The 23,242-nt window shown below is 35.5% G+C and overlaps 1 protein-coding gene across 6 annotated transcripts in view; it reads right to left on the bottom strand.

The window, feature by feature from the left end:
• Nucleotides 1–23,242, bottom strand: part of COL24A1 (collagen type XXIV alpha 1 chain) — a 294,053-nt gene that overhangs the window by 82,812 nt on the left and 187,999 nt on the right. For all 6 annotated transcript variants that reach the window (XM_084874405.1, XM_084874404.1, XM_084874403.1 and 3 more), the window contains exons 39-43: nucleotides 12,581–12,634; nucleotides 10,711–10,818; nucleotides 7,503–7,556; nucleotides 6,908–6,961; nucleotides 5,735–5,791 (exon numbers count right to left, since the gene is read on the bottom strand). In XM_084874405.1, coding sequence (XP_084730531.1) covers nucleotides 5,735–5,791; nucleotides 6,908–6,961; nucleotides 7,503–7,556; nucleotides 10,711–10,818; nucleotides 12,581–12,634 — 327 coding nt within the window. The remainder of the gene's footprint in view (nucleotides 1–5,734; nucleotides 5,792–6,907; nucleotides 6,962–7,502; nucleotides 7,557–10,710; nucleotides 10,819–12,580; nucleotides 12,635–23,242) is intronic.

Here is a 23,242-nt window from a genome sequence, read left to right as displayed (position 1 = left end):
TTTTTTATATACAATATCATGTCGTCTGCAAATAAGGATAACTTTACTTCTTCTTTTCCAATTTGGATGCCTTTTATTTCCTCCTCTTGTCTAATTGCAATGGCTAGTACTTCCAGTACTATGTCAAAGAGGAGTGGCGATAGTGGGCATCCCTGTCTTGTTCCTGTTCTTAGAGGGAATGGTTTTAGTTTTTGCCCATTGAGTATGATGTTGGCTGTGGGTTTATCATATATAGCTTTTATTACGTTGAGGTATGATCCTTGTACTCCCACCTTGTTAAGAGTTTTTACCAGGAAAGGGTGTTGGATTTTATCAAATGCTTTTTCTGCATCAATTGATATGACTATATGATTTTTATCTTTCAACTTGTTTATGTGATGTATCACGTTTATTGATTTGCGGATATTGTACCAACCTTGCATTCCTGGAATAAATCCTACTTGGTCATGGTGTATGATCTTTGTGATGCTCTGCTGGAGCCGATTTGCTAGAATTTTGTTGAGGATTTTGGCATCTATGTTCATGAGGGATATTGGTCTGTAATTCTCTTTCATTGAGTTGTCTTTATCAGGTTTTGGTATTAGGGTGATGCTGGCTTCATAGAAGGAGTTTGGAAGTGTTCCTTCCTCTTGAATTTTTTGGAATAGTCTGAGAAGGATAGGTTTTAGTTCTTCCTTGAATGTTTGGTAAAACTCTCCTGTGAAGCCATCTGGCCCTGGGCTTTTGTTTGCTGGAAGCTTTTTGATGACTGTTTCAATTTCTTCCCAAGTCACTGGTCTATTGAGATTTTTAGATTCTTCCTGATTGAGTTTTGGAAGTTTGTATTTTTCTAGGAATATGTCCATTTCCTCCAGGTTGTTCAGTTTGTTGGAATAGAGTTGTTCGTAGTATTTTGTAACAATCCGTTGTATTTCAGTGGGGTCTGTTGTTATTTCACCTCTTTCATTTCTGATTTTGTTTATTTGGGTCCTCTCTCTTTGTTTCTTGGTTAGCCTGGCTAGAGGTCCATCTATCTTGTTTATTCTTTCAAAGAACCAGCTCTTGGTTTTGTTGATCTTATGTATTGTTTTTTTGGTCTCTATGTCGTTTATCTGTGCTCTGATTTTTGTTATTTCCTTCCTTCTGCTTACACTGGGCTTTTCTTGTTGCTCCTTTTCTAACTCTTTGAGTTGTAGAGTTAGATCATCTGTTACTATTTTTTCTAGTTTTTTGCAATAGGCTTGTAAGGATATGAACTTCCCTCTCAAAACTGCTTTTGCTGTGTCCCATAGATTTTGGATTGTTGTGTTTTCATTGTCATTTGTTTCCAGGATGCTTTTAATTTCTTCCTTGATTTCTCTGGTAACCCAGCCTTTGTTTAATAGCAAGCTGTTTAGTCTCCATGTGTTTGATTTCTTTGGATTATTTTTATTGCAGTTAATTTCCAGTTTTATGCCATTGTGGTCTGAGAAGATACTTGATATGATTTCTATCTTCTTGAATTTGAAGAGACTTTGCCTATGTCCCAAAATGTGGTCTATCTTTGAGAATGTCCCATGTGCACTTGAGAAGAATGTATATTCTGTGGCTTTGGGGTGGAGTGTCCTGAAGATGTCAATTAATTCGAACTGGTCTAGTGAGTCATTTAGGATTGATATTTCTTTGCTGATTTTTTGTTTAGATGATTTGTCGAAGGGTGACAGTGGGGTATTAAAATCTCCTACTATGATTGTATTGCTATTAATCTCTCCCTTAATGTCCTCCAGCAGTTTTTTAATGTATTTGGTTGCTCCTGTATTGGGTGCATATATATTTACCAGGGTTATTTCTTCTTGTTGGATTGTTCCCTTTATTATTATGAAGTGGCCATCATTATCTCTTGTTATGTCCTTCACTCTGAGATCTAATTTGTCAGATATAAGTATTGCTACCCCAGCTTTTTTTTCATTTCCATTTGCCTGGAAAACTTTTTTCCATCCCTTCACCCTCAGTCTGTGTGCATCTCTTTTTCTGAGGTGAGTTTCTTGTAGACAACAGATGTATGGGTCTTGTTTTCTTATCCAATCTGTTACCCTATGTCTTTTGATTGGAGCATTTAATCCATTTACATTTAAGGTTATTATTGATAGGTACTCATTTGACGCCATTTTTATTCTATACCCATGTTCCTTCTTCACTTCTTATTTCTTTATTTTTACAGTAGACCCTTTAGCATTTCTTGCATTGCTGGTTTGGTGGAGATAAATTCCTTCAGTCTTTTTTTGTCTGTGAAGCTCCTGATTTCCCCTCCAATTTTGATTGATAGCCTTGCTGGGTACAGTATTCTTGGATTCAGACCCTTCCTTTGCATGACTTTGTATATTTCGTCCCATTCCCTTCTGGCCTGATAAGTTTCTGTTGAGAAATCAGTTGCTAGTCTGATGGGGGTTCCTTTGTATGTAACTTTCTGTCTCTCTCTGGCTGCTTTTAAGATTCTTACTTTGTCATTGTTGTTTGCCAATTTAATTATAATGTGCCTTGGAGTCTGTCTTCTGGGATTCATTTTGCTTGGGACTCTGCGGGCATCTTGGATTTGTGTGGTTTTTTTCTTTTCTATTTCAGGAAAGTTTTCTGTCATTATTTCTTGAAATACTTTTTCCATGTCTACCTCAGTTTCCTTTCCTTCCGGAACCCCTATTATTCGAATATTATTTTGTTTTGTTATGTCCCAAAGCTCCCGTAGGCTCTCCTCCTGCTTTTTAATCTTTTTTTCTAGAAGTTGCTCTACTTGGGTATTTTTTTCCATCTTATCTTCTAGCTCACTGATGCTGTCCTCTGCTTCATCTAGTCTACTCTTGATGCTTTCTATTGAGTTCTTCATGGTAGCGATGTCACTTTTCATTTCTTCTTGGTTCTTCTTCAGTTCCTCATGGCTCTTCTTCATTTCCTCATGGTTCTTCCTCATTTCTTCTTGGCTATTGTCAAATTTCTCTTCCATTCTTTTTAGCCATGCTATGATCATTACTCTGAATTCTTGCTCTGGCAGGCTGCTTACCTCTGACTCGTTTACTTCCTTTTCTGGTGATGCCTGCTTTTCTTTCACGTGCGGACTATGTTTTTGTCTCCCCATCTTTTCAGGAAGTCTGGTTATGCGGTATTCCTTCTCCTGCATTGATTTTTGAGGTACAAAATACAACACTACCAGGTACAACACAAGAGGCACTTAACAGGAATGTATTTACAATATTAATAACCTCTAATAAAGGTGACCACTAGAGAAAGGCAACTTAGAGGATAGTTGAGAAGGAATAGGGGTAAAAATAAAATAAAGAAAAATTTTTTTTAAAAAAAATTAAAATTAAAATTAAAAAAAAAATTAAGTAAATTAAAAAAAAAAGAGGGATAAAGAGATAGAAAAAGAAGAAGAGGAAAAAAAATAATGACAAAATGAAGTTGGAAAACAGGGAGAAAAAAAAAAGAAGATGGAGAGAGAGAGAGAGAGAGAGAGAGAGAGAAAGAGAGAGAAGAAGCAAACTAAAAGAGAAATGTGAAACAAACTATACATATGTGGAGAAAATTGCCAAAGAACAACCTCTGGACCCCGCCAATGCCAGGAACAATATTTGGAGATTAATACAAACTACTATATCCACTATTATTAAGTAAGGCTATGATATACAGAAGTAAAAAAAACAAACAAAAACAGAGGATTTAAAAAAAAAATACAAAGCAACAATAACAATACAGGAATAAGCATAACAATTTCACTAAAAGGCATAAAAATTCACAATAATCAACCTTCACACATACAATGCGACAAGGATAGAGGGGAGAACAGATTTTTTTTTTTTTTTTTTTTTTTTTTAACTAGTTAATATAGTGCAGAGATTGGTATTTATACACTTGGATCAGGGGTTGAACTTAGGTCTATAAGTATAGTGAGAGCTTTAGCAGGGGGTATAGAGAGAGAATAGAGGAAAAACTAAAGCCGGAAAGGGATAGGATAAACTGTAGACTAAAGGGTAAAGTTTAGTAAGAGAGTGATAGTGTAAAGGTTGAGTTGAGATAGGGTTGAATGATGTTATAGTAGAGATTAAAATAGAATGAAGGTTACTCCTAATGTAAAATAAAGAAAAAATAAAATGGTACTAGAGAGAGAGAAAAAAAAATAAATAAAATTTTTTTAAAATAATTGCAAAATAGCAGTAGTAATAGTGATGATAGAGATTGAAAAATGTAATAATTGAAAAGGTAAAATCAAGTAAGGAAAAAAGAAAAAAAATTGTTTCTTAAGTAAAAGATATGAAAAATGAAAATTAAATAAAAGATGTAAAAAATGAAAATAAAATAAAGAATAGTATAATTAGCATAAAAATGACCAGTAGTAGTCCCTTACTTCCTCAGTTAATGTATTTGGCACTTCTGATTCTCGGACCAGACAGTCTTGCAGTTCCCAGCTTTCCACTGCACCTCAGTTTTGTAAGGTAATCCTTAATTTTAAGTAGGCTATATCTTAGTTATTTGTGTCCATTTATTTTTGATTAATTAAAAGACAAAAGAAAAGAAAAGAAAAGAAAAAAAAAAAAAAAAAAAAAAAAAAAAAAAAAAAAAAAAGAAGGGCAGTTTGTAATTCAGCTCTTAGGTGTCAGTGTTTCTGGTTTGACCTCCCAGTCTTTTTGGTTGCTCTGGCCTTCTTTCTCTATGGCTCTAGCTGGCAGGGTGCTAGCTGGCTCCCAGACTATCTCTTCTGGCTCCGATCCCTTGTTTCCCGAAAGGGAATTTCTCCCTGCCAATTCCCCGGATATGCCCAACTAGGCAGGCCTTCCCTAGTATTCCGAAGCTAGGGGGTGAAGGGGATCAGGCGCTGAGGTGTCCAGACGTTCCGCCCTTGGCGGGACAGCCGCGATTCTTAACACTCTGTCCCCTGGCGTTTTTTTTTTGTTTTTTTTTTTTAAATAAAATCAAAAATTCCCGCTTCTGGGGAAGCTTATGCCAAACCCAGCACTAGATGTCGCTGCAGCCTTCTTAGGGCTCAGCTTTGCGGGCGCTCCATGGAGGCGGGGCCGGAACTCTCCGGCTACCAAAGCTGGCCGTGCCGCAGGATCGCGATCTCTCAGGCTTTCCCCGCAAACTCTGACCTTTCCGTGGGTGACCGAAGAACTCCTTTGAATCCACACGCCTGCGCCAATTCCGGCGTCTCAGCTACTGGATGGACCTCTCCGCTGTGGGCTTTCCCGGCCTCAGAGAAGCCACTCCTTTCTCGCAGCGCCGCCGCCGCCGCCGCCGCCGCTGCCGCTGCTGCGGCCGCCGCCGCTGTGGCCAGGAAATTCTGTCCAGAGGATCGCTCCCTAGCTTGCTAGAGACCTCGGCTGCCCCTCAGCTGCTAATAAACCCTCCCTGAGCGACTCAGATGCCACTTTTATCTGTTCTGGGACCAGAGTCAGAACAGGTCCGACTGTTCGGTCGCCATCTTCAAGCTCCGCGACAGTATATCATTTTTAAATAATCTCTATAAAAGGTGTTATTGTGCATTTAATGCTGGAAATTAGATTTAGAAAGTCACTGAATTAAACTTACATATTGTACAAAGGACCTTGACCTGCATATAAATAGCTTTCATATTTAGATTATGTCGCTACAGATAATGCTGTTTCTATAAAAATCATGTTACAAAAGTAACAAAATAAAATTCTTTGAAAGGATGTGACTGACGTTTTGAATCTATTATAGTAATTACATTTTATCTTGAACATCAAAATTTTAGAAAAAGACCTACTGGTTCACCTCGAGGCCCAGGCGGTCCTAGGACTGTGCTATCTTCTCCTGGATAACCCTATAACGAAGATAATGATTTACAAAACAATAAGTTAATAAAATAATCAGCAAAATAGACAGCCTATTATTTTCTAATATATCATGAAATATACAATCTGGTTTTATCTTTTTTTAATAGAAAAGTTTTACCTACAAAACTTAGCATATGATATTTTATTCACAGTTGTAATTCATATGAGGTTCTCCTTGGAAGTGTCAATCTGCTTTATTTGCATAAAAAGCAGCTTAAGATTTTTCTGTGTTAGGTTTCCACTGATATTACAAATCAAGCTGAGTACTGTTGTAGTTATTCTTTTTTTTTATAAATATATTTTATTGATTTTTTACAAAGAGGAAGGGAGAGAGATAGATAGAAACGTCGATGAGAGAGTAACATTGACCAGCATACTCTTGCACACCCCCTACCGGGGATGTGCCCACAACCAAGGTACATGCCCTTGACCGGAATTGAACCTGGGACCTTTCAGTCCGCAGACTGACACTCTGCCACTGTGCCAAACCGGTTTTGGCTGTAGTTATTCTTAACTCACAAAACATTTTTACTATAAATGTACTATGGCTAGTCATTTAACCTAGAGTCTTCTTCTTCTATTTTTTTTTTTTTTTTAACAGTTTATTGATTTTTAACAGAGAGGAAGGGAGAGGGATAGAGAGTTAGAAACATCCATCAGCTGCCTCCTGCACACCTCCCACTGGGGATGTGCCTGCAACCAAGGTACATGCCCTTGAACGGAATCAAACCTGGGACCCTTCAGTCCGCAGGCTAACGCTCTGTCCACTGAGCCAAACTGGTCAGGGTGCCCCCAATTTCTTTCAATAACAACTTAATTTTACTTTTACAAAACTTTACAGGTTGCAAAATACTTTAATATATGCATATTATTTCACGTCAATCTTGAAACAACCTTTGGAAGACATTTTAATGATTTATTGAAAATTTTCACCCATTGTTCTTTGTTTTTTTTTCTAGAATTTGCAATACTTCCCAAATTGAAAAGAGCTTCTTTTATTTTTTGAAACAGTTGCCATACACACTTTCAGAAAAAAACACATGAATTCAGTGTTTAACTTTAGGATTAAAAAAATCTACACACACACACACACACACACATACCTTTTCTCCTTTAGGTCCTGGCAACCCAGAAAGTCCTGGTTGACCTTTATGGCCCTAACAAAAGGACAAGGGAGTAGACAGTCTCAGTAACATTTGTGCACGCTCTGCCTAAAACCACCAGGGCCATCTATTAGATATTGCACTATTTTGAAAGAAAAATAGGATTCACTCTATAAGGGGATGAGACTTAATATGTTTAAAAGGTCTAGCAGGGACATTTCATCTTAATTTGCATTCTTGGGATAACATCTTTATGTAAATGTTTTTATGCAAATATATACTTTCTTATTTTCAACTAGGGGCCCAGTGCATGACATTCACTCAGGGTGGGGGAGAAGGGAAGGAAGGGTCCCTCAGCCCGGCCTGTGCCCTCTGGCAATCTGGGACCCCTTGGGGGATGTCTGCCTTCCAGCTTAGAGGGAGACACTCCCCTCACCACCACTGTGCCGCCAGTCACGAGCCAGCTTCTGGCTGAGCAGCACTCCCCCTGTGGGAGCACATTGAGCATCTTCCCCCTGGGGGTCAGTGCATGTCATAGTAATTGGTCATTCCACTGCATATTAGCCTTTTATTATATAGGATTAGAATTGCTTACTGTATATCCTGGAATTCCTGGTTCTCCATCAGGTCCCATTAATCCTAAATGTCCCTAAAAAACAATATTAGAGAGAAAATAGATAATTGTTTAAATCATTAAACTTATACCACTATTATTTAAAATTTAGATTTCTTAACGGCACAAAATTCCACCTAGTCTGAAATGGGAAAACAAAACATCGCACTCTAACTTTTGCCTCATTTTTCTTCTGAGCCACAAAAGTCCCACAAAAAAAAATATCTCTTTGGTTTACATCAGGCATAAACATCCTTAATCATATTAAAAGAAATGCTTCCAATTGTCAGAAACCTGCAGGTTTCCAGCAGGTTCTTGGGAATGTAGTTTGTATTTGTCAAATTTTGGTAGACGTGCTTCACTGAATATTAGAGAATGAAGCCTGCTAGTTTTTGACGCTGTCACGATGGGAACAGGGGAACTCTGTACTCAGTGGTAGTTTCAGATGCTTTGATCCACAGTTTTAGCTCTGGTCAAAGTTGTTAAAATAGAAATGGTTAAACACTTGTGTGTAATAATCACTCCATGATACTCATTATTAATATTTTACAGATGAGTAAACCACACACAATACAGGGTATTTAGTAAATGCCTTTAAACTCCTGAAAAGATGACTCAGACAACCAAAAAAAAAAAAGCAAAAAACAATGATTTGAAAATCTTAGCTTTCATCATATCAAAAAGTTTCCACATCAACTCTTCTATTTGAGTCTCAAAGTAAATAGCAGATGAGTAAATTAAGGCATAGAATGGGTACATGACTAGCCAAATATTATACTAACCAGAAGTTCAATGTAATAGAAAGAATAATAAATAAGAGGAGGTGATATGAATATTTACCTAAAGAACCCATGAGAATCACCTAAATTGATTAAAGTGAACATAAAGTCAAAATATAAAAATATAATATAAAAAGAAGTAGAGTTCTTGCATAGCACCGATAAGATATAATGGAAAAAGGATTAGATGTAATAAAATCCTTAAGAAACTAACAATAACCTAACAAGAAAGGTATAAGAAAAGAGATAAAGAAAACAAAACTTTATTGAAGAATATGTAAGGAGATATGAGTAATGAATGGAAAGACATATGGTGTTTTTCTATTGAAAGATTAAATATTAAAGGAACTTGATCTGATTCTAACATTTACACGAAAGAGGAAATTGTAGTTAAGAGCCAAACTTTTCAGAAAAAACAAATTATGGAGTATTTGTCTCAAAAGATACTGCAATAACATAATAATTTAATGTGGTATTTTTAAAAAATATATTTTATTGTGTTTTTACAGAGAGGGAGAATTAGAAACATCCATCAGCTGCCTCTTGCACACCCCCTACTGGGGATGTGCCCACAACCAAGGTACATGCCCTTGACCAGAATCAAACCTGGGACCTTTCAGTCCACAGGCTGACGCTCTTTCCACTGAGCCAAACCGGTTTTGGCTAAATAATGTGGTATTGACCCCCAAATAAACAAATGATTGAGAGAAGAAAAGAGAGAGAAGAAAAGCAGACCAGAGGATATTTAAGAGTTTAGTTTTTGGTAATGGTAGCCATTTCAGAAAAGTGGGAAATTGACTGCTTGTTTATTAAATGTGTTGAGATAATTGGTTGTCTCAATTTGAGCCAAAAAAAAAAAAAAAAATTAGTCCTTTACAATTACTTTCATAGTAAAAAAATCTCTGCATGCTTTGAAGAATTAAGGATAAAAATAAAGCTAAAAATATTATAAGAAAGATATGAAAGAAAATTTTTCTATACTTTAGGGAAGGAAGGCATTTTTAACAAATAAAATAAAACCTAGAACTATATAGAAAAAGACTGACAGATATGACTACATGACAATTAAACAATATTAAGAGATACATGAAAGGGATTATATTTGTAACATATTTTGTAGCACATTTAATAAAATACAACATATAAAATACATAAGGAGTTATTACAAATCAACAGGAAAAAGACTTCAACCTAACAGAAAAACATGCACAGTGCATATGATGGCAACTTCAAGAAAAAAAAATACAAATTACTGAGCAGCATTCAGGAAAATGTAAATAGAAAAAAAATGAAATACGCTATTTTATTTATCAAATTCTGAAACATTAAAAGGATTCATCTGAAGTATTGATGATAAAAGTGTAAATGTGTAGAAACCTCTTGGGAAGGTAGTTTGGGGATGTGTCAAAATTTAAAAAGTGAGTATTTTTTATAGAGAAAAATTAAAGTAGAAGAGTACATTAAAGGCAATACTCTTTGGATAAATTAACTTATGTGTATTAAAAGTTGTCACATTATTTAATGTTTTTGAATGCATAATTCAAAGAGAGAAAAATATTACTAATTCAAACAAAGGGAAGGAAAAAGACCTGGAGTAGTTAGATGGCAGTAAGGGACGGAATACTTAAAATGAGCAGGAGGCACACTGTCCTCCAACAGATGACTCATGCAATGTTCCCCAGCAGGCCTGGGAGAAAAGCCTGGCGTTGGTGTGACACTTTAATGGAGAGTAGGAAATACACATTCCTTTTGTAAATAAGCTTATGAAACAGTGAAAAGACTAAATTGGATAATCTCTTAAGTAGTTTGCATCTCTCCTGCTGTGATCTTCTGAACGGGCCCCAACACATTAGCAACATAAATTTGCTATTACAGGTTCAGAAGTATCACACTATCCTTGTTTCCAACATCATGTAAAGTTCTTGCAAAAGATGAAATATTACTAGACATTATGGAGATTTATCACAGTGGTTAGAAAAATCATCTCTAGATAAGCACCTGGAGTCCAAGCATATAAAGAAAACCCATTTTCGAGTAAACCTAATTTCCAAAGTAATTTGTCAGCCACGGCAGCGGAGTTTTATACAGATGTTAAACCCTGATTTTAAGCGCAAGGCATATAAACTTTCCTACTTAGGTTAAGAGTTATAATCTGGTATTTTTAAACCTCATTTCATATTTTATTTCCATTTTAAGTTTTTTCCCCTTTCCCTTTTCGTGTCCAGAAACCACTAAGCCACTTAAGTACTGTGGAATGCTTACAATTCTCCACATCCCAAGGAGGTAGATTATTTTCAGTGGAACTACTGCTTTTTCTGTAAAATTAATCAAGGAATGAAGCTTTAAGGACATGGATACATTTCTTTTCCATCCACAGTGAACTTCGTTCTGGAAACCAAGCAAATACGCACCACAGCACCTCTGGTTCCTCTGGCACCCTTAGGACCCCTTTCCCCGGCCTGCCCAGGAGCGCCTCGGCTTCCAGCTTCTCCTGTGGGCCCTATTTGTCCTTTATCACCCTGTGGATGTCATTAATAAGAGGAAAAAAGGAAGGAAAAACAAATTTAGACTTGGAATAATTAATTATGTCATCTACCTGAATGACTCCAGATAATATTCTGTAAGCGAAATGCTATGAAGAGTAACTTTGCTATAACTTAAATAGTACTACACACCACCACTGATGATAATCACATAACATGCCATCACCAAATAGGTTATCTTAAAAATACAATTAAAATGTGCCTTCATATAATGGAAAAAGAATTTATAAAATTATTTTGGCCAAACAAGCAGAGGAGATCTGAGTTAAAAATAACCATTTTTTAAAAAATTTTGAAATTTGTGTGTGTATGCATTTCTGTATGAATGTCTGCATGCATGCATATATTGATTATAATCATGAGAAAATATAGGCCCTACTGAGAAAGCCTGTTTCTACAGAGAACTTCAGTGCCACGAAGATGTGCTTAATGCAAAAAGGCTTTCGTGTGCAGTTCTGCACACTGTGTTCAGGGTCATCACTCACTGGTTTGCAGTTTGCCTTTAAAAATCAGTAACGTTTTCATGTCATTTTACATCCTTCTAAAACCCAGTTATCTTCTGTTTTCCATTAGGCTGACTGATGAATCACTAGCACCAAAACATAGCTGCTCTTAAACAACATTAAGAGATATAATTCATCTTCTGAATGTGGGAACCCCCCTGTTCTATTATTGATATTCAAGTACACACAAAGAAAAACTAAACTGTGATCTAGTCAGCGGGAACTTTTTTAGTATTCATAATAATTTATAGGCTTTCCTAAGGGATCAGATTATTCTAAGAACCTGCGTTGTCCCATTTCCAATGTTGATTTTAGGCATACAATTATGTATGCTGAAAAGAGACTTCACTATTTATGAGAAAGAATGGCAACTAAAATTCACTTCATTCATTTTTCTTTACCTTTTATTTCTCTTATACTGTTCCCAAATTATGAGAAAGATGTACTGGGTGTATATTAGCAGAAATGATAGAATTGAGATTTGAGAACTAGAATATGGTGTGATTAAAGTTAATTATAGTACAGGTATTCAGGTTTAGAAGTATCACACAACCCTTGTTTCCAAAAGTTCATGCAAAAAATGAAATATTATTAGACATTATGAGTTTTAGTACAGTGATGTAGTATAGAACTGATGTAGTACAATGGAAAAATCATTTTCATGTCTCACCAATACTTGAATAAATTACTGATCCCACATAGAGATCAACTTTTAATTTTAAAATACTAAAATTTAAAAAATATGTAAATTTTAAAATAATATATGAAGGGAGCAAATAAAACATTTTTCATTTGTGTATCTTAGTTAGTACACGGAAAACATAAAACCAATTATTAACCTTTTCAATTAAAGAAACACAATAATCCAGAAATAATTCTAATCATATTTCTTTTTCCAAAACATTTTATTGAAATTGTTACTAAAAAGCACAAATGGTATATTATTTTCCTTTTCTTTTATTTCTGGCTTATGGTCTACTAAAGAATTTTTGGTAACCAGAAGGAAAGGCAAATATCTTTCTAGAAACTACAAAGTGGAAAATGTGCCTTCATATAATTAAGGTGATTAGTCCTAGTAAGAGGAATTAAGTACGAATTTATATAAATGTCCTTTTTAATGGTAAATTTATATCTTTATTACTTTGTATATCGTGCAAATAAAATCACTACATTCTTTGGGGCTCTGAGCATATCAGGGGAAAGAAAACCAGCATAAAATGATATAAAAATTTCACCTTTTTTCCTGGATGACCTCTTTGTCCTGGAATTCCCACAATTCCTTCAGGTCCCTGAATATCCAATATAAAAAAAGTAAATTGTTACAGAAAGTACTGATAGGATGTTTAAATACTTATATTACATAATTATTAAATTGAAGATTAAGATGAGAGTTACTTTTCCACAATATTATGTTTGTCTAATCATCTAAAAAGAGGTCATGATGACTTAGAGGCACAGCTGTTACTAGTGAGTAAAATTCACATATACAGACTGGCCAAGATAGAAAAAAATTAAAGTTATTTATTTATTAGAGGAAGAAAACTACTTGATTTTAGCATACACATTTTGATGAGCAAGAATATAATTTAAGTAAGTCCAAAGGCATCATTTCAGCATCTCTATGAAGTAATGTAGGTTCAACATCTTACTGAATGTATAGGGTTATAAAATATATCTAATCATGGTCAAGGAGAACTCGACATTTCACTGGAGTAGAGGATTAAAGAGAACTTCTTTGATCTGTGAAATGAAAAGGGAGGGAAATACATGGAGGGAAAGGAGGTGGTCATATTAAACTGTTTAAAACAACATTTCATTTCATTCTACTTTGTTTAGACAAAAGTAGACTACAAGTTCAATATAAACTCTTAGGTTTAGTAGAAAGTAAATAAAATATTTTAGATGTCATGAGCATTTGCAGGTCAACAATGAGATCCACAGTAAACCAGGTTGCAATTCCTAAAATGGGTAATAGTTCATCACAGTATTCCTTGCATCAGTTGGAAATGAAAATGGAAATCTTAAACTTGTGTCCCACAGCGTGGCAAACTGCAAAAACGATGTAGACAAGAAATAAATTGTGGTTTACCACTGTGCTATGTAGGCTCTTGATAAATATTTGTTGAACGAATAAACAGATACCTAAGGAAATGACTCATGCTCTATGCTCCTGAACAAATGCTCTTCTCGTCTCAGCAAGTCACTCAATTTAGACGCCAAAGTGGTTAAGTCCTATTGCTGTAGTTCTAGCTGCATCCAGAGGTTGAAATTATAGTTGCACTAACCTGAGACTTCTTTATGTCTAATACAAACTTTTAAAATGAGGCTGATTAACTGTCACAGAGGTTAATGGTGTGAGCTTTTAAAAGTTAGACTGCTTCAGTTTCATATTCTGGCTCTGTTACCCTAGGAAGATTATTTAACTTCTAAAGGCCTCAGTTTTCTATTACATAAAAGGGGTATAATACTAATTGTTCAAAGCGTTACTAAGATTAAATGATGCATTTAAATCTTAGAAATGACCAAACATACTGAAGAGCTCAATTATGGAGATCTTTTCACATATGGGTGAGAAAAGAGGTTGTCTGTATTTTATACTGCATTTTTTTTCCCCCCTTCTCTTATGATTAAGAGAAAAATCTCCCCTGGTTCTTTTGTTCACTTTTTCCCCCTTTTAAAGATAGGTGTTTTCTTTCTTTCTTTCTTTCTTTCTTTCTTTCTTTCTTTCTTTCTTTCTTTCTTTCTTTCTTTCTTTCTTTCTTTCTTTCTCTCTCTTTCTTCCTTCCTTCCTTCCTTCCTTCCTTCCTTCCTTCCTTCCTTCCTTCCTTCCTTCCTTCCTTCCTTCCTTTCTTTCTTTCTTTCTTTTTTTCTTTCTTTCTTTCTTTCTTCTTTTCTGTTTTGGAGGGGTTATTAAACTTCCACTGATATTCGTTGATTCATTTTAGTGCCTGTTCTGAAACACATAAGTAATATTTTGCTACAAAATGTTGCCTTTTAAAAGTGAGCATGACTACAACTATTTTGTATATTCAGAAGTTTGCAGAGCAGACTGGAAAAATATCAACGTTTTCTACAATGTGCCTGTTTTGATAGATTTTTTTAATAATTAAAAAATGAGTGCTTTATATGTAAGTCACATTGAGAAAGAATAGTTGACTTGCTGTTCAGTCAAATCATAAAATAGAGGATGGAGTTGGGATTTCCTATTGATTATTTAAAACTTTGTGTGAGTAGCTGTATTGTCTCATACATAACTCAAAACATCTATTTTTAACTACTTTATTGAAATATAATTCATGTACCATATTATGGCCATTTAAAGTGTACAATTCAATGATTTTTTTTGTATATTCAGAAGTTCTGCAACCATCACCAAAATAAATTTTAGAACATTATTTTTATCACCCCCAAAAGAGGCCCAGTACCCATAAATAGTCACTTCCCTTTTCCTCCACATACCTCCAGCCCTAGGAAACCACTAAGCCACTGTCTGTCTCTATGGGTTTGCCTATTTGGGACATTTCATGTAATATGTGGTCTTTTATCACTGGCTTCTTTCACCAGGAATGATGTTTTCAAGTTCATCAGTATTACAGCATGTATGAATATATCATTCCTTTTTATTGCCAAACCAGAGACCTGGTGCATGAAATCCATGCATGGGTGGGGTCCCTAGGCCTGGCTGGTGAACAGGGTTGGCCAAGACCTTCCTGCTGGCTACTGGCCAGGGCCTGCCGGATGAGCGGGGAGGGGGGGGCGTGGAGAGAGGAACCGCAGGGGGTTGGCTGGCTGCAGGAAGTTGGCTTGGGAGTGCTCTGACCACCAGAGGTCAGCTCCTATGTTCAGTGTCTGACACCTGGTGGACAGTGTGCATCATAGCAACCAGTTGTTCTGGTCATTCTAGCATTCCAGTCGCTTAGGCTTTTGTATATGTAGCTAATCAGCTACTGTATGGATAAAATTAATTAATAAACATTGATTAATTCTTCCGTTGATAGTCATTTGGGTTGTATAAGTTTTAATTTGAACCCTCTTTTCAATTCTCTTGGGTATAGACCAAGGAGTGGAATTTCTGGGGCACACTATAATTCCATGTTTAACATTTTGAGAAATTGCCACATGGATTTACAAAGTGGTTGCACCATTTTACATCTTACCAGTGATATAAGAGGTTTCCAATTTCTTTATATCCTCATCAACACTTGTTATTTTAATTTTCTTTTGTATGTTTCTTTTTGATAGCCATCCTAGTGGATGTAAAGTGGTATTTCATTGTGGTTTTATTTGCATAGTGAATAGTGTTGAACATTTTTCATGTGCTTACTAGCCAACTGTATATCTTCTTTGGAGAAATAGCTGTTCAAATATTTTGCTCATTTTTTAATTAGGTTATTTGTCTTTTTATTACAGAGTTATAAGAGTTCTTTTTATATTCTGGGTACAAGTCTCTTTTTATATATGATTTGCAAGTATTTTATCCCATTCCATGGGAGTCTTTCCACCGTCTTGATGGTTTCCTTTGAAGTATAAGACTATTGATTTTGCAGAAGTACAATATATCTATTTTTTATTTTGTCACTTGTACTTTTGGTATTATCTAAGGAAACTTAGCATAACCCAAGGTCATGAAGATTTATAACTATGTTTTCTTCCAAGACATTTACAGTTTTAGCTCTTACATTTTGCACTGTGACCCATTTTGAATTAATTTTTGAGTGTAGTGTAAGTAAGCGATCAACATTATGTTTTTGCATGCAAGTATCCAGTTGTTTTGCAGCACCATTTGTTCAAAAGACCATTCTTTCCTCATTAAACTGTCTTGGTACATAACAAGCTTTTGTAATTCAAATTTATTTTGTTCTATTTAGTTCCTGGAACTTATTTTATCCCTTGAGATAGCCAACAACACTAGCTATTATTAAACAAAGTTTAGAAGTTATAGAGTGATTCCCTTAGAAGACTATACTCCTCTTCTGCTTGGAACCTTTCAATGGCATGCCACTACACTTTGAATAAAATTCAAACTTATTACAATGGTTTAAAAAGTCCTTCATGATCTGCTTCTTACCTATTTTTTCAAACTCATCTTCAACGACTTTTCAGTATTTACTATGCTGCTGCTGTAATAACTTCCTTTTAGTTTTACAAAAATAGCTAGATTGTCCTCACCTCCATATCTTAGTCATTTTTATTCCATCAACCTTGAAGGATCTCCCAAAGTTCTTTGCATGAATGGCTCCTTTTCATTTTTCAGGTCTTAACTTAATCTTCCCTTATCTAAGAAGATTTCTTTTATTGTTCTAGTGGAAATAGGCTTCTCTACCTTTAATTAGTCAGTTTCCCTTCCTTTAAGCAGTTATTCATTTTCAATACCCTGTTTATTTCTATCATATCATTTACCACAACCTGTAATGATCTTGTCTGTTGTTAGACTTCTCCATGATATTAGAAAATCCAAGATCAGGATCTTTCTAATCTTATTCCCCTTGGTATTTACAATGCTTATTGAAGCAAAGTTCTTGATTCATATAAGGCATTCATAAATGTTTTTAATTAATGAATAACAAATATATTTAATAGAATTCTAGTCTATAAGGCTAATAATAATTGGAAACATCTAAGCTAATGCTTTAAAAAATATATTTTATTGATTTTTTACAGAGAGGAAGGGAGAGAGATAGAGAGCTAGAAACATCAATGAGAGAGAAACATCGACCAGCTGCCTCTTGCACCCCCCCCCCCCACCGGGGATGTGCCCGCAACCAGTGTACATGCCCTTGACCGGAATCGAACCTGGGACCTTTCAGTCCGCAGACCGACGCTCTACCACTGAGCCAAACCGGCTTTGGCTAAGCTAATGCTTTTTAAAAGCTATAGAACACTTTTCTTTCAGAGAAAGCCTAAACAGAAGCTATAATAATATGTTAAGTATATACTCCAGGATCTTTGAGGACTCAAGTAGGAATAGCAGGAACAGGGGTCCAGTCAGCACCCTCCCTGACACAATTATCTTGGGAGGTTCTGCATATCTCTAATCCCTTTCTTATATGCAATGAATAAACTGAGAAACTAAGGAATGATTCACCCAATAATGTACAGCTCTGTAGTGGGAGAGCAGGGGTTTGAATGATTCTTACATAGCGGCCATTGTAGGGTTCCTTCTACGTATTTCTGAGTTATTTTATGGCACAACTATTCAAAACAAACAAGCCTAAGACCAAAGTCATAGGAATATTTCAGAACTTAAATATTTATATTATCATTTACTCCTTAATGACACTGACCTCGTATTTCCAAACTGATTATTTTTGGGGTTTTTCAAGGAAACAATCTCAGAAACAAGAGTCATGTATACCTCACTATTCTTCACCTGCACCTAACATCTTTACCACCTTAAACATCACACTTCAATAAGTCCAAACAAGTTTTGTCTTAAAGAAATAAAACAAGGCCATTTCACTTTTATACATTCAATTTTGGAGTCCATAGCTTCACATCTGTTTAGATCTTTGATATCACAGAGATAGATTTTATTTCTATTTTTTAGAAATGGACAATAGACCATAAGTTAGGCAGATGTTTCTTCTCAGATGATTCCAAACTCTTTTCTCATATTCAGTTATGCATTTAGGCAACTGCACATTTTAGCACAGAATTCAAGCATAAAATACACAATCTTTTTCTTCTATTCAAAGAAGTCTACATCTTGGAGTTGGGTATTTGTTGATGATGTTTTCCTCTCCTCATTTTTTCTAGACCAGATCTCATTTCCCAATCGGAGAGAAAGTAAGAAGAGTATCTTTACTTAAAAAAGTTTAATTTCCTTTTCTCACTTTCTCGTTTAATTTTGAAGAATTTAAGGTAGCATCTTTGTGATGCTGCATAAGGAAAAGTTTTTAAAAGTACAAAAATAAATCCAACATCAGGCTGTCTGATTAAGCAATATTTCCTTGGATCATAAAATTCTTTTGAAAAAATATGCCATGGTATTTTTTACTGAGTTTATGAGCTGAAAGGCATTTAAAATTCCAAGGAGAACAACAAAAAGAATAAAAAAGAAACACACATGTGTTGTTACTAAAAAAAGGCACCAAAGATGTGTACAGGCAGGATTATTCCTGGGAAAAATTATGAAGCAGATGAAATCTGTGCTCATCATTTTTCCATGCCTTGTTTTGAGCATCTTTTTCATCTCTGCTCTGCCCATCACCAACTGTCATGCTGCATCACCCCTACCTGGCAATACGTAGAGAAGTAAAAAGTGAATAATCTTAGGGAGAACCCATGTTTAAAGATATGAGACAAGGAAGAGAGAACAGTAAAGTAAATCAAGAAATGATCAGAGAGGCCTTATCCAAAGAGTGCAATGAATATCATAAATGAAGCATTTTCATGAAAGAGAAGCTTTGTCATTATTTATTTACATCTTCCATTTAACCTGAGGTAGAAGAATTTGTTCAATATGACATTTAGAATTTCTATTGAAGTAATACATATTACAATTTAAGGTCAGATATTGATAAATTATGCCTGCAAGATTTCTTATTTTATCCTAGAGCTAGGATACTATTCTATAGTCAGTTCAATGAATAATAATAAAAAAATATTCATTCAAACTAATTATGAGACAGCACAAAATATTCCTTTAAAATGTCAGAAGTTCCATAGGGTTATGTCAGAAGTTCCATAGCTGAGGTGATATTATCAGGAAAGTGACACAAGTCATTCCTGACTTTAGCCCCAGCCCCCTTGGAAGGCCAATTAGCAGCTACCCACATACAAGACACCATTGTGAAAATCCCAGAACTTGAAGGTGAGCCTGAAGCAACCTCCTGAAACACAGAGACTGAGAAGTATCACATTAGAAGGGTAAGAGGAGAGATTTCACTTTGATTGCATTGTCTTTCCCTGAGTAGCCCCCTTGGCCTAACATTTATTGCCAGTGGGAAAAAGGAAGGCAAAGTGGACAGTCAGCTCTACCAGTGTTGCGGGATGCTTTCTGGGTGGCTCATTCAGATCTTACCTCATGAGGATCACTGGTAGAATCTGATTCTTGACTACTGGGGATCACCTAGAGACCAAGAGGAGTGGGGCTTACAGCAATTAGCACTCAGACCTTGGTAGGCTGTATTCCTTTTAGTAGCAACACAGGACCAGAGATCCTAGGGAGTGTGGTCATCTGCAGAGTTGCGTTGGTGATCCTGTCTAGTCACAGAGCTTGTTTGGTAGTTTGGGACCCCAGCCTAAAGAGTTGTACCTGCTGTGGAGCCCATTATAGGCCCCTGTTTGGGCAGGGAAGAATATTTGCAACCCTTCCCAGAATCTGGGTATAGAATCCTGTTCTGCTAGACCAGGATGAGGGCCAGAGAACTTGGGTTTCTGTGGAGTTGATACTACAGCCCTATGTAGGAAGAGAGCCAAGCATGCAGCTGAGCATAGCCTCTACCCTTTTGTAACCAGGGAACCTGAACAGTGACCACTGGTAGCCTCAGAGACCAAGCTACAGAACTGCCCAGCTGTGAAGCCCAGCCCAAAGCCCTTTCTAGCAGCAGAGTTTAGCCTGCAAGCCTGTCTAATTACTAAAAACAGCCAGTGACCCTGTCCAATTTCAGAGCATAGCAAGTGACTCCAGCCAACCAAGACAGTTACCCTGCCAAACCTAACCAACCATTGAGCATAGAATAGTTTCCAGCCCCAATCAATATACAGCTGCAGGCCCCAGTTGACTAGAAGGCCTGGTAAGTGATCTTGCCCAATACAGGAGCAGAGAAAATGGCCTAACTGACCATGAAGCACAGACTATGTCTCTTCCCAAACTTGGGCATAGCTAGTGGTTCTGTCCAACTGTGAAGCCATGCTTGTGGTTCCACATGAAGTGGAGTCCAGCCAGTGATGCCAATAGCAAACTGTGACTGTCCACAAATGCTACCAGATGACCCATCTAGTACCGGAAGCTAAGCAGATTGGTGAAGATCTTTCCTGCCCAAATAAAATGGTGATGTCTGGAAGAAGAACCTGCTTACTCAAATGCACAGATACCAATGCAGGATACAAAGATCACGAAGAATCAGGTAAATGTGACAATACCGAAGGAAAGTAATAAAGCTTCCTTTATTAGTCCTGAATTAATCACTGATACTAAAAAATGGAAATCTATGAACTATCTGACTCTTTAAAAAGTTCATTGAACTATAAGAACACACAACTAAATAAAATTAGAAAGCAATGCATAAACAAAGTGAGAAATTTAAAAAAGAAATAGAAATCATTAAAATAAACAAAACAAAATTCTGAGAGATGAACAGTACAATGACTGAAATAAAGTTTCTTCATGCTATTGAAGTTATCAGCTTAACATAGGATGTTATAATTATAAGGTATTTTATGAGTCAGAAAGAAAAAAAAACCTGTGTAGTAGATATACAAAATGATAAAGGATTCAAGGCATACTGCTACAAAAATTCATAAAATCACAGAGGAAGACAGCAAGAGAGGAAGGAAGAAAGAAATGGCTTACAAAATAGTTAAAAAAAACAGTAACATGACAATACAAAACCCTAACTTATCAATCATTAATTTAATTATAAATGGATAAAAATTCTCCAATCAAAAGTCAAAGAATGAGTGAATGGATTAAAAAAACAAGATCCAACAATATGCTGCCTACAAGTGACTCACTTAACCTTTAAGGATACAGAATGACTTAGAGTAAAGGTATGGAAAATGATATTTAAGCAAATGGTAACCAAGAGAAAGCAGGGGTAGTTACATATATCAGAAAAAATATACTTTAAGATAAAAATAGTCATAAGAGACAAAGATATTCATGATATAATGATAAAGGGGTCCTTTAATTAATAATATATAATAATTGTAAGTATTTATGAATCAAATATTAGGGTACTAAATATATAAAGAAGATACTAATAGAAATAGAAGGATTAAAAAAAGCAATGTACTAATAGTTGGAAATTTTTTATTTTATAAAATATATTTTATTGATTTTTTTACAGAAAGGAAAAGAGAGGGATAGAGAGTTAGAAACATCAATCAGCTGCCTCCTGCACACCCCATACTGGGGATATGCCCGCAATCAAGGTGCATGTTCTTGACTGGAATCAAACCTGGGACCTTTCAGTCCACAGGCTGACACTCTATCCACTGAGCCAAACTAGTCATGGCAATAGTTGGAAATTTTAATACCGCTTTCTACAATGGCTAGATTTTCAAGACAGAGAATCAATAAGTGAATTTGAAGATCAGTTAATTTGAACAACACTATAGACCAAATGAACCTAATAGACATGTACAGAATATTCCACCCAGCAGCAGTAGAATACACATTATCTAGTCCACAGAGAACATTTTGAGGGATAGATCATATTTTGGGTCACAATATGTCTCAACAAATTTAGGAAGATAGAAATTATATTAAGTATCTTTTATAACCACAGTGGTACAAAACCATAAATCAACAATGGGAGGAAAGATGGAAAATTCACAAATACTTGGAAGTTAAAAAACATTCCTGAATAATCAATAGATGAAAAGAGGAAATCAAACCAATGGATCAAAAAAAAAATCAAAAGTGCAATTAAAAATATCTTGAAACAAAAGTGAAGCACAACATACCAAAATTTATGAGATGCAACAAAAGCAGTTCTAAGCAGAGAGTTCATAGGAATAAATGCCTATATTAAAAAAAGGAAAGATAGCCATAGCCCATTTGACTCAGTGGATAGAGCATTGGCCTGTGTACTGTAGGGTCCTAGGTTCGATTCTGGGCAAGGGCATGTACCTTGCTTGCAGGCACATCCTCAGTAGGAGGTGTGCAGGAGGCAGCTGATGAATGTTTCTCGCTCATCAATGTTTCTTACTCTCCCTTTCCCTTCCTCTCTGTAAAAAAAATAAAATAAATAAATAAATAAATAAATAAATAAATAAAATACATAAAAAAATAAAAAGGGAAAGATAAATAACCTAGCTGTATACCCCAAGGAAGTAGAAAGAAAAAAAAAACCCAAAAAAACAAAAACAATCTTGACCAATGTTAGCAGAAGGAAAGAAATTATAAAGATTAGAACAGAAATAGGTAAAATAGAGAATAGAAAAATAACAGAAAAGATTAACAAAACTAAGAGTTGGTTTTTTGAAATGCTAAACAAAATTGACAAACCTCCAGCAAGACTTGCCAAGAAAAGAGAGAGAGAACTCAAGGTTAGAAATGAAAGAGGAGACATTATAAATAATACTACAGAAAGACAAAGGATCCTAATAAATTGGACAACCTAGAAAAGATGGATAAATTCCTGGAATTATACTACCAACTAAGATTGAACAATGCAGAAATAGAAAATCTGCATAGACCAATAATGTATATGGAGATTGAATCAGTAATGAAAAATCTCCCCAAAAAGAAAAAACAAGATTTCACTGATGAATTCTATAAAACATTTAAACAAGCATTAATGCTAATCTTTCTTAAAATCTTTCAAAATTGCAAAGAGAAAGAAATATATCCAAGCTCACTTTATGAGGCCAGCACTACCCTAATAACAAAACTAGACAGAAACCGCAAGAAAAAAAAATTGTGGCCTGTATCCCTGGTAATAGATGCAAAAATCCTCAACAAAATATTAGCAAACCTAATTCAACCATACAGTTGATTCTTGAAATACATTGGTCTGAACTGCATGGGTCCATTTATAAATTGTTTTTCCCTCCAGAAAATATACAATTGGCCCTCTGTATCCCTGGTTTTGTACCTGTGGATTCCCAACTATGGATCCAAAATACTGTTTTTGATCCATGGTTGGTTGAATCCATGGATGTAGAGGGCCAACTATGCATTGTTCTATGTCATCTTATATAAAGTAGTTGAGTACCCACAAATATGT

The sequence above is a fragment of the Pipistrellus hanaki genome, assembly GCF_964339955.1.
Source record: "Pipistrellus hanaki genome assembly, chromosome: 2".
Lineage (NCBI taxonomy): Eukaryota > Metazoa > Chordata > Mammalia > Chiroptera > Vespertilionidae > Pipistrellus > Pipistrellus hanaki.
This window is presented reverse-complemented; position numbering and strand designations above follow the sequence as displayed.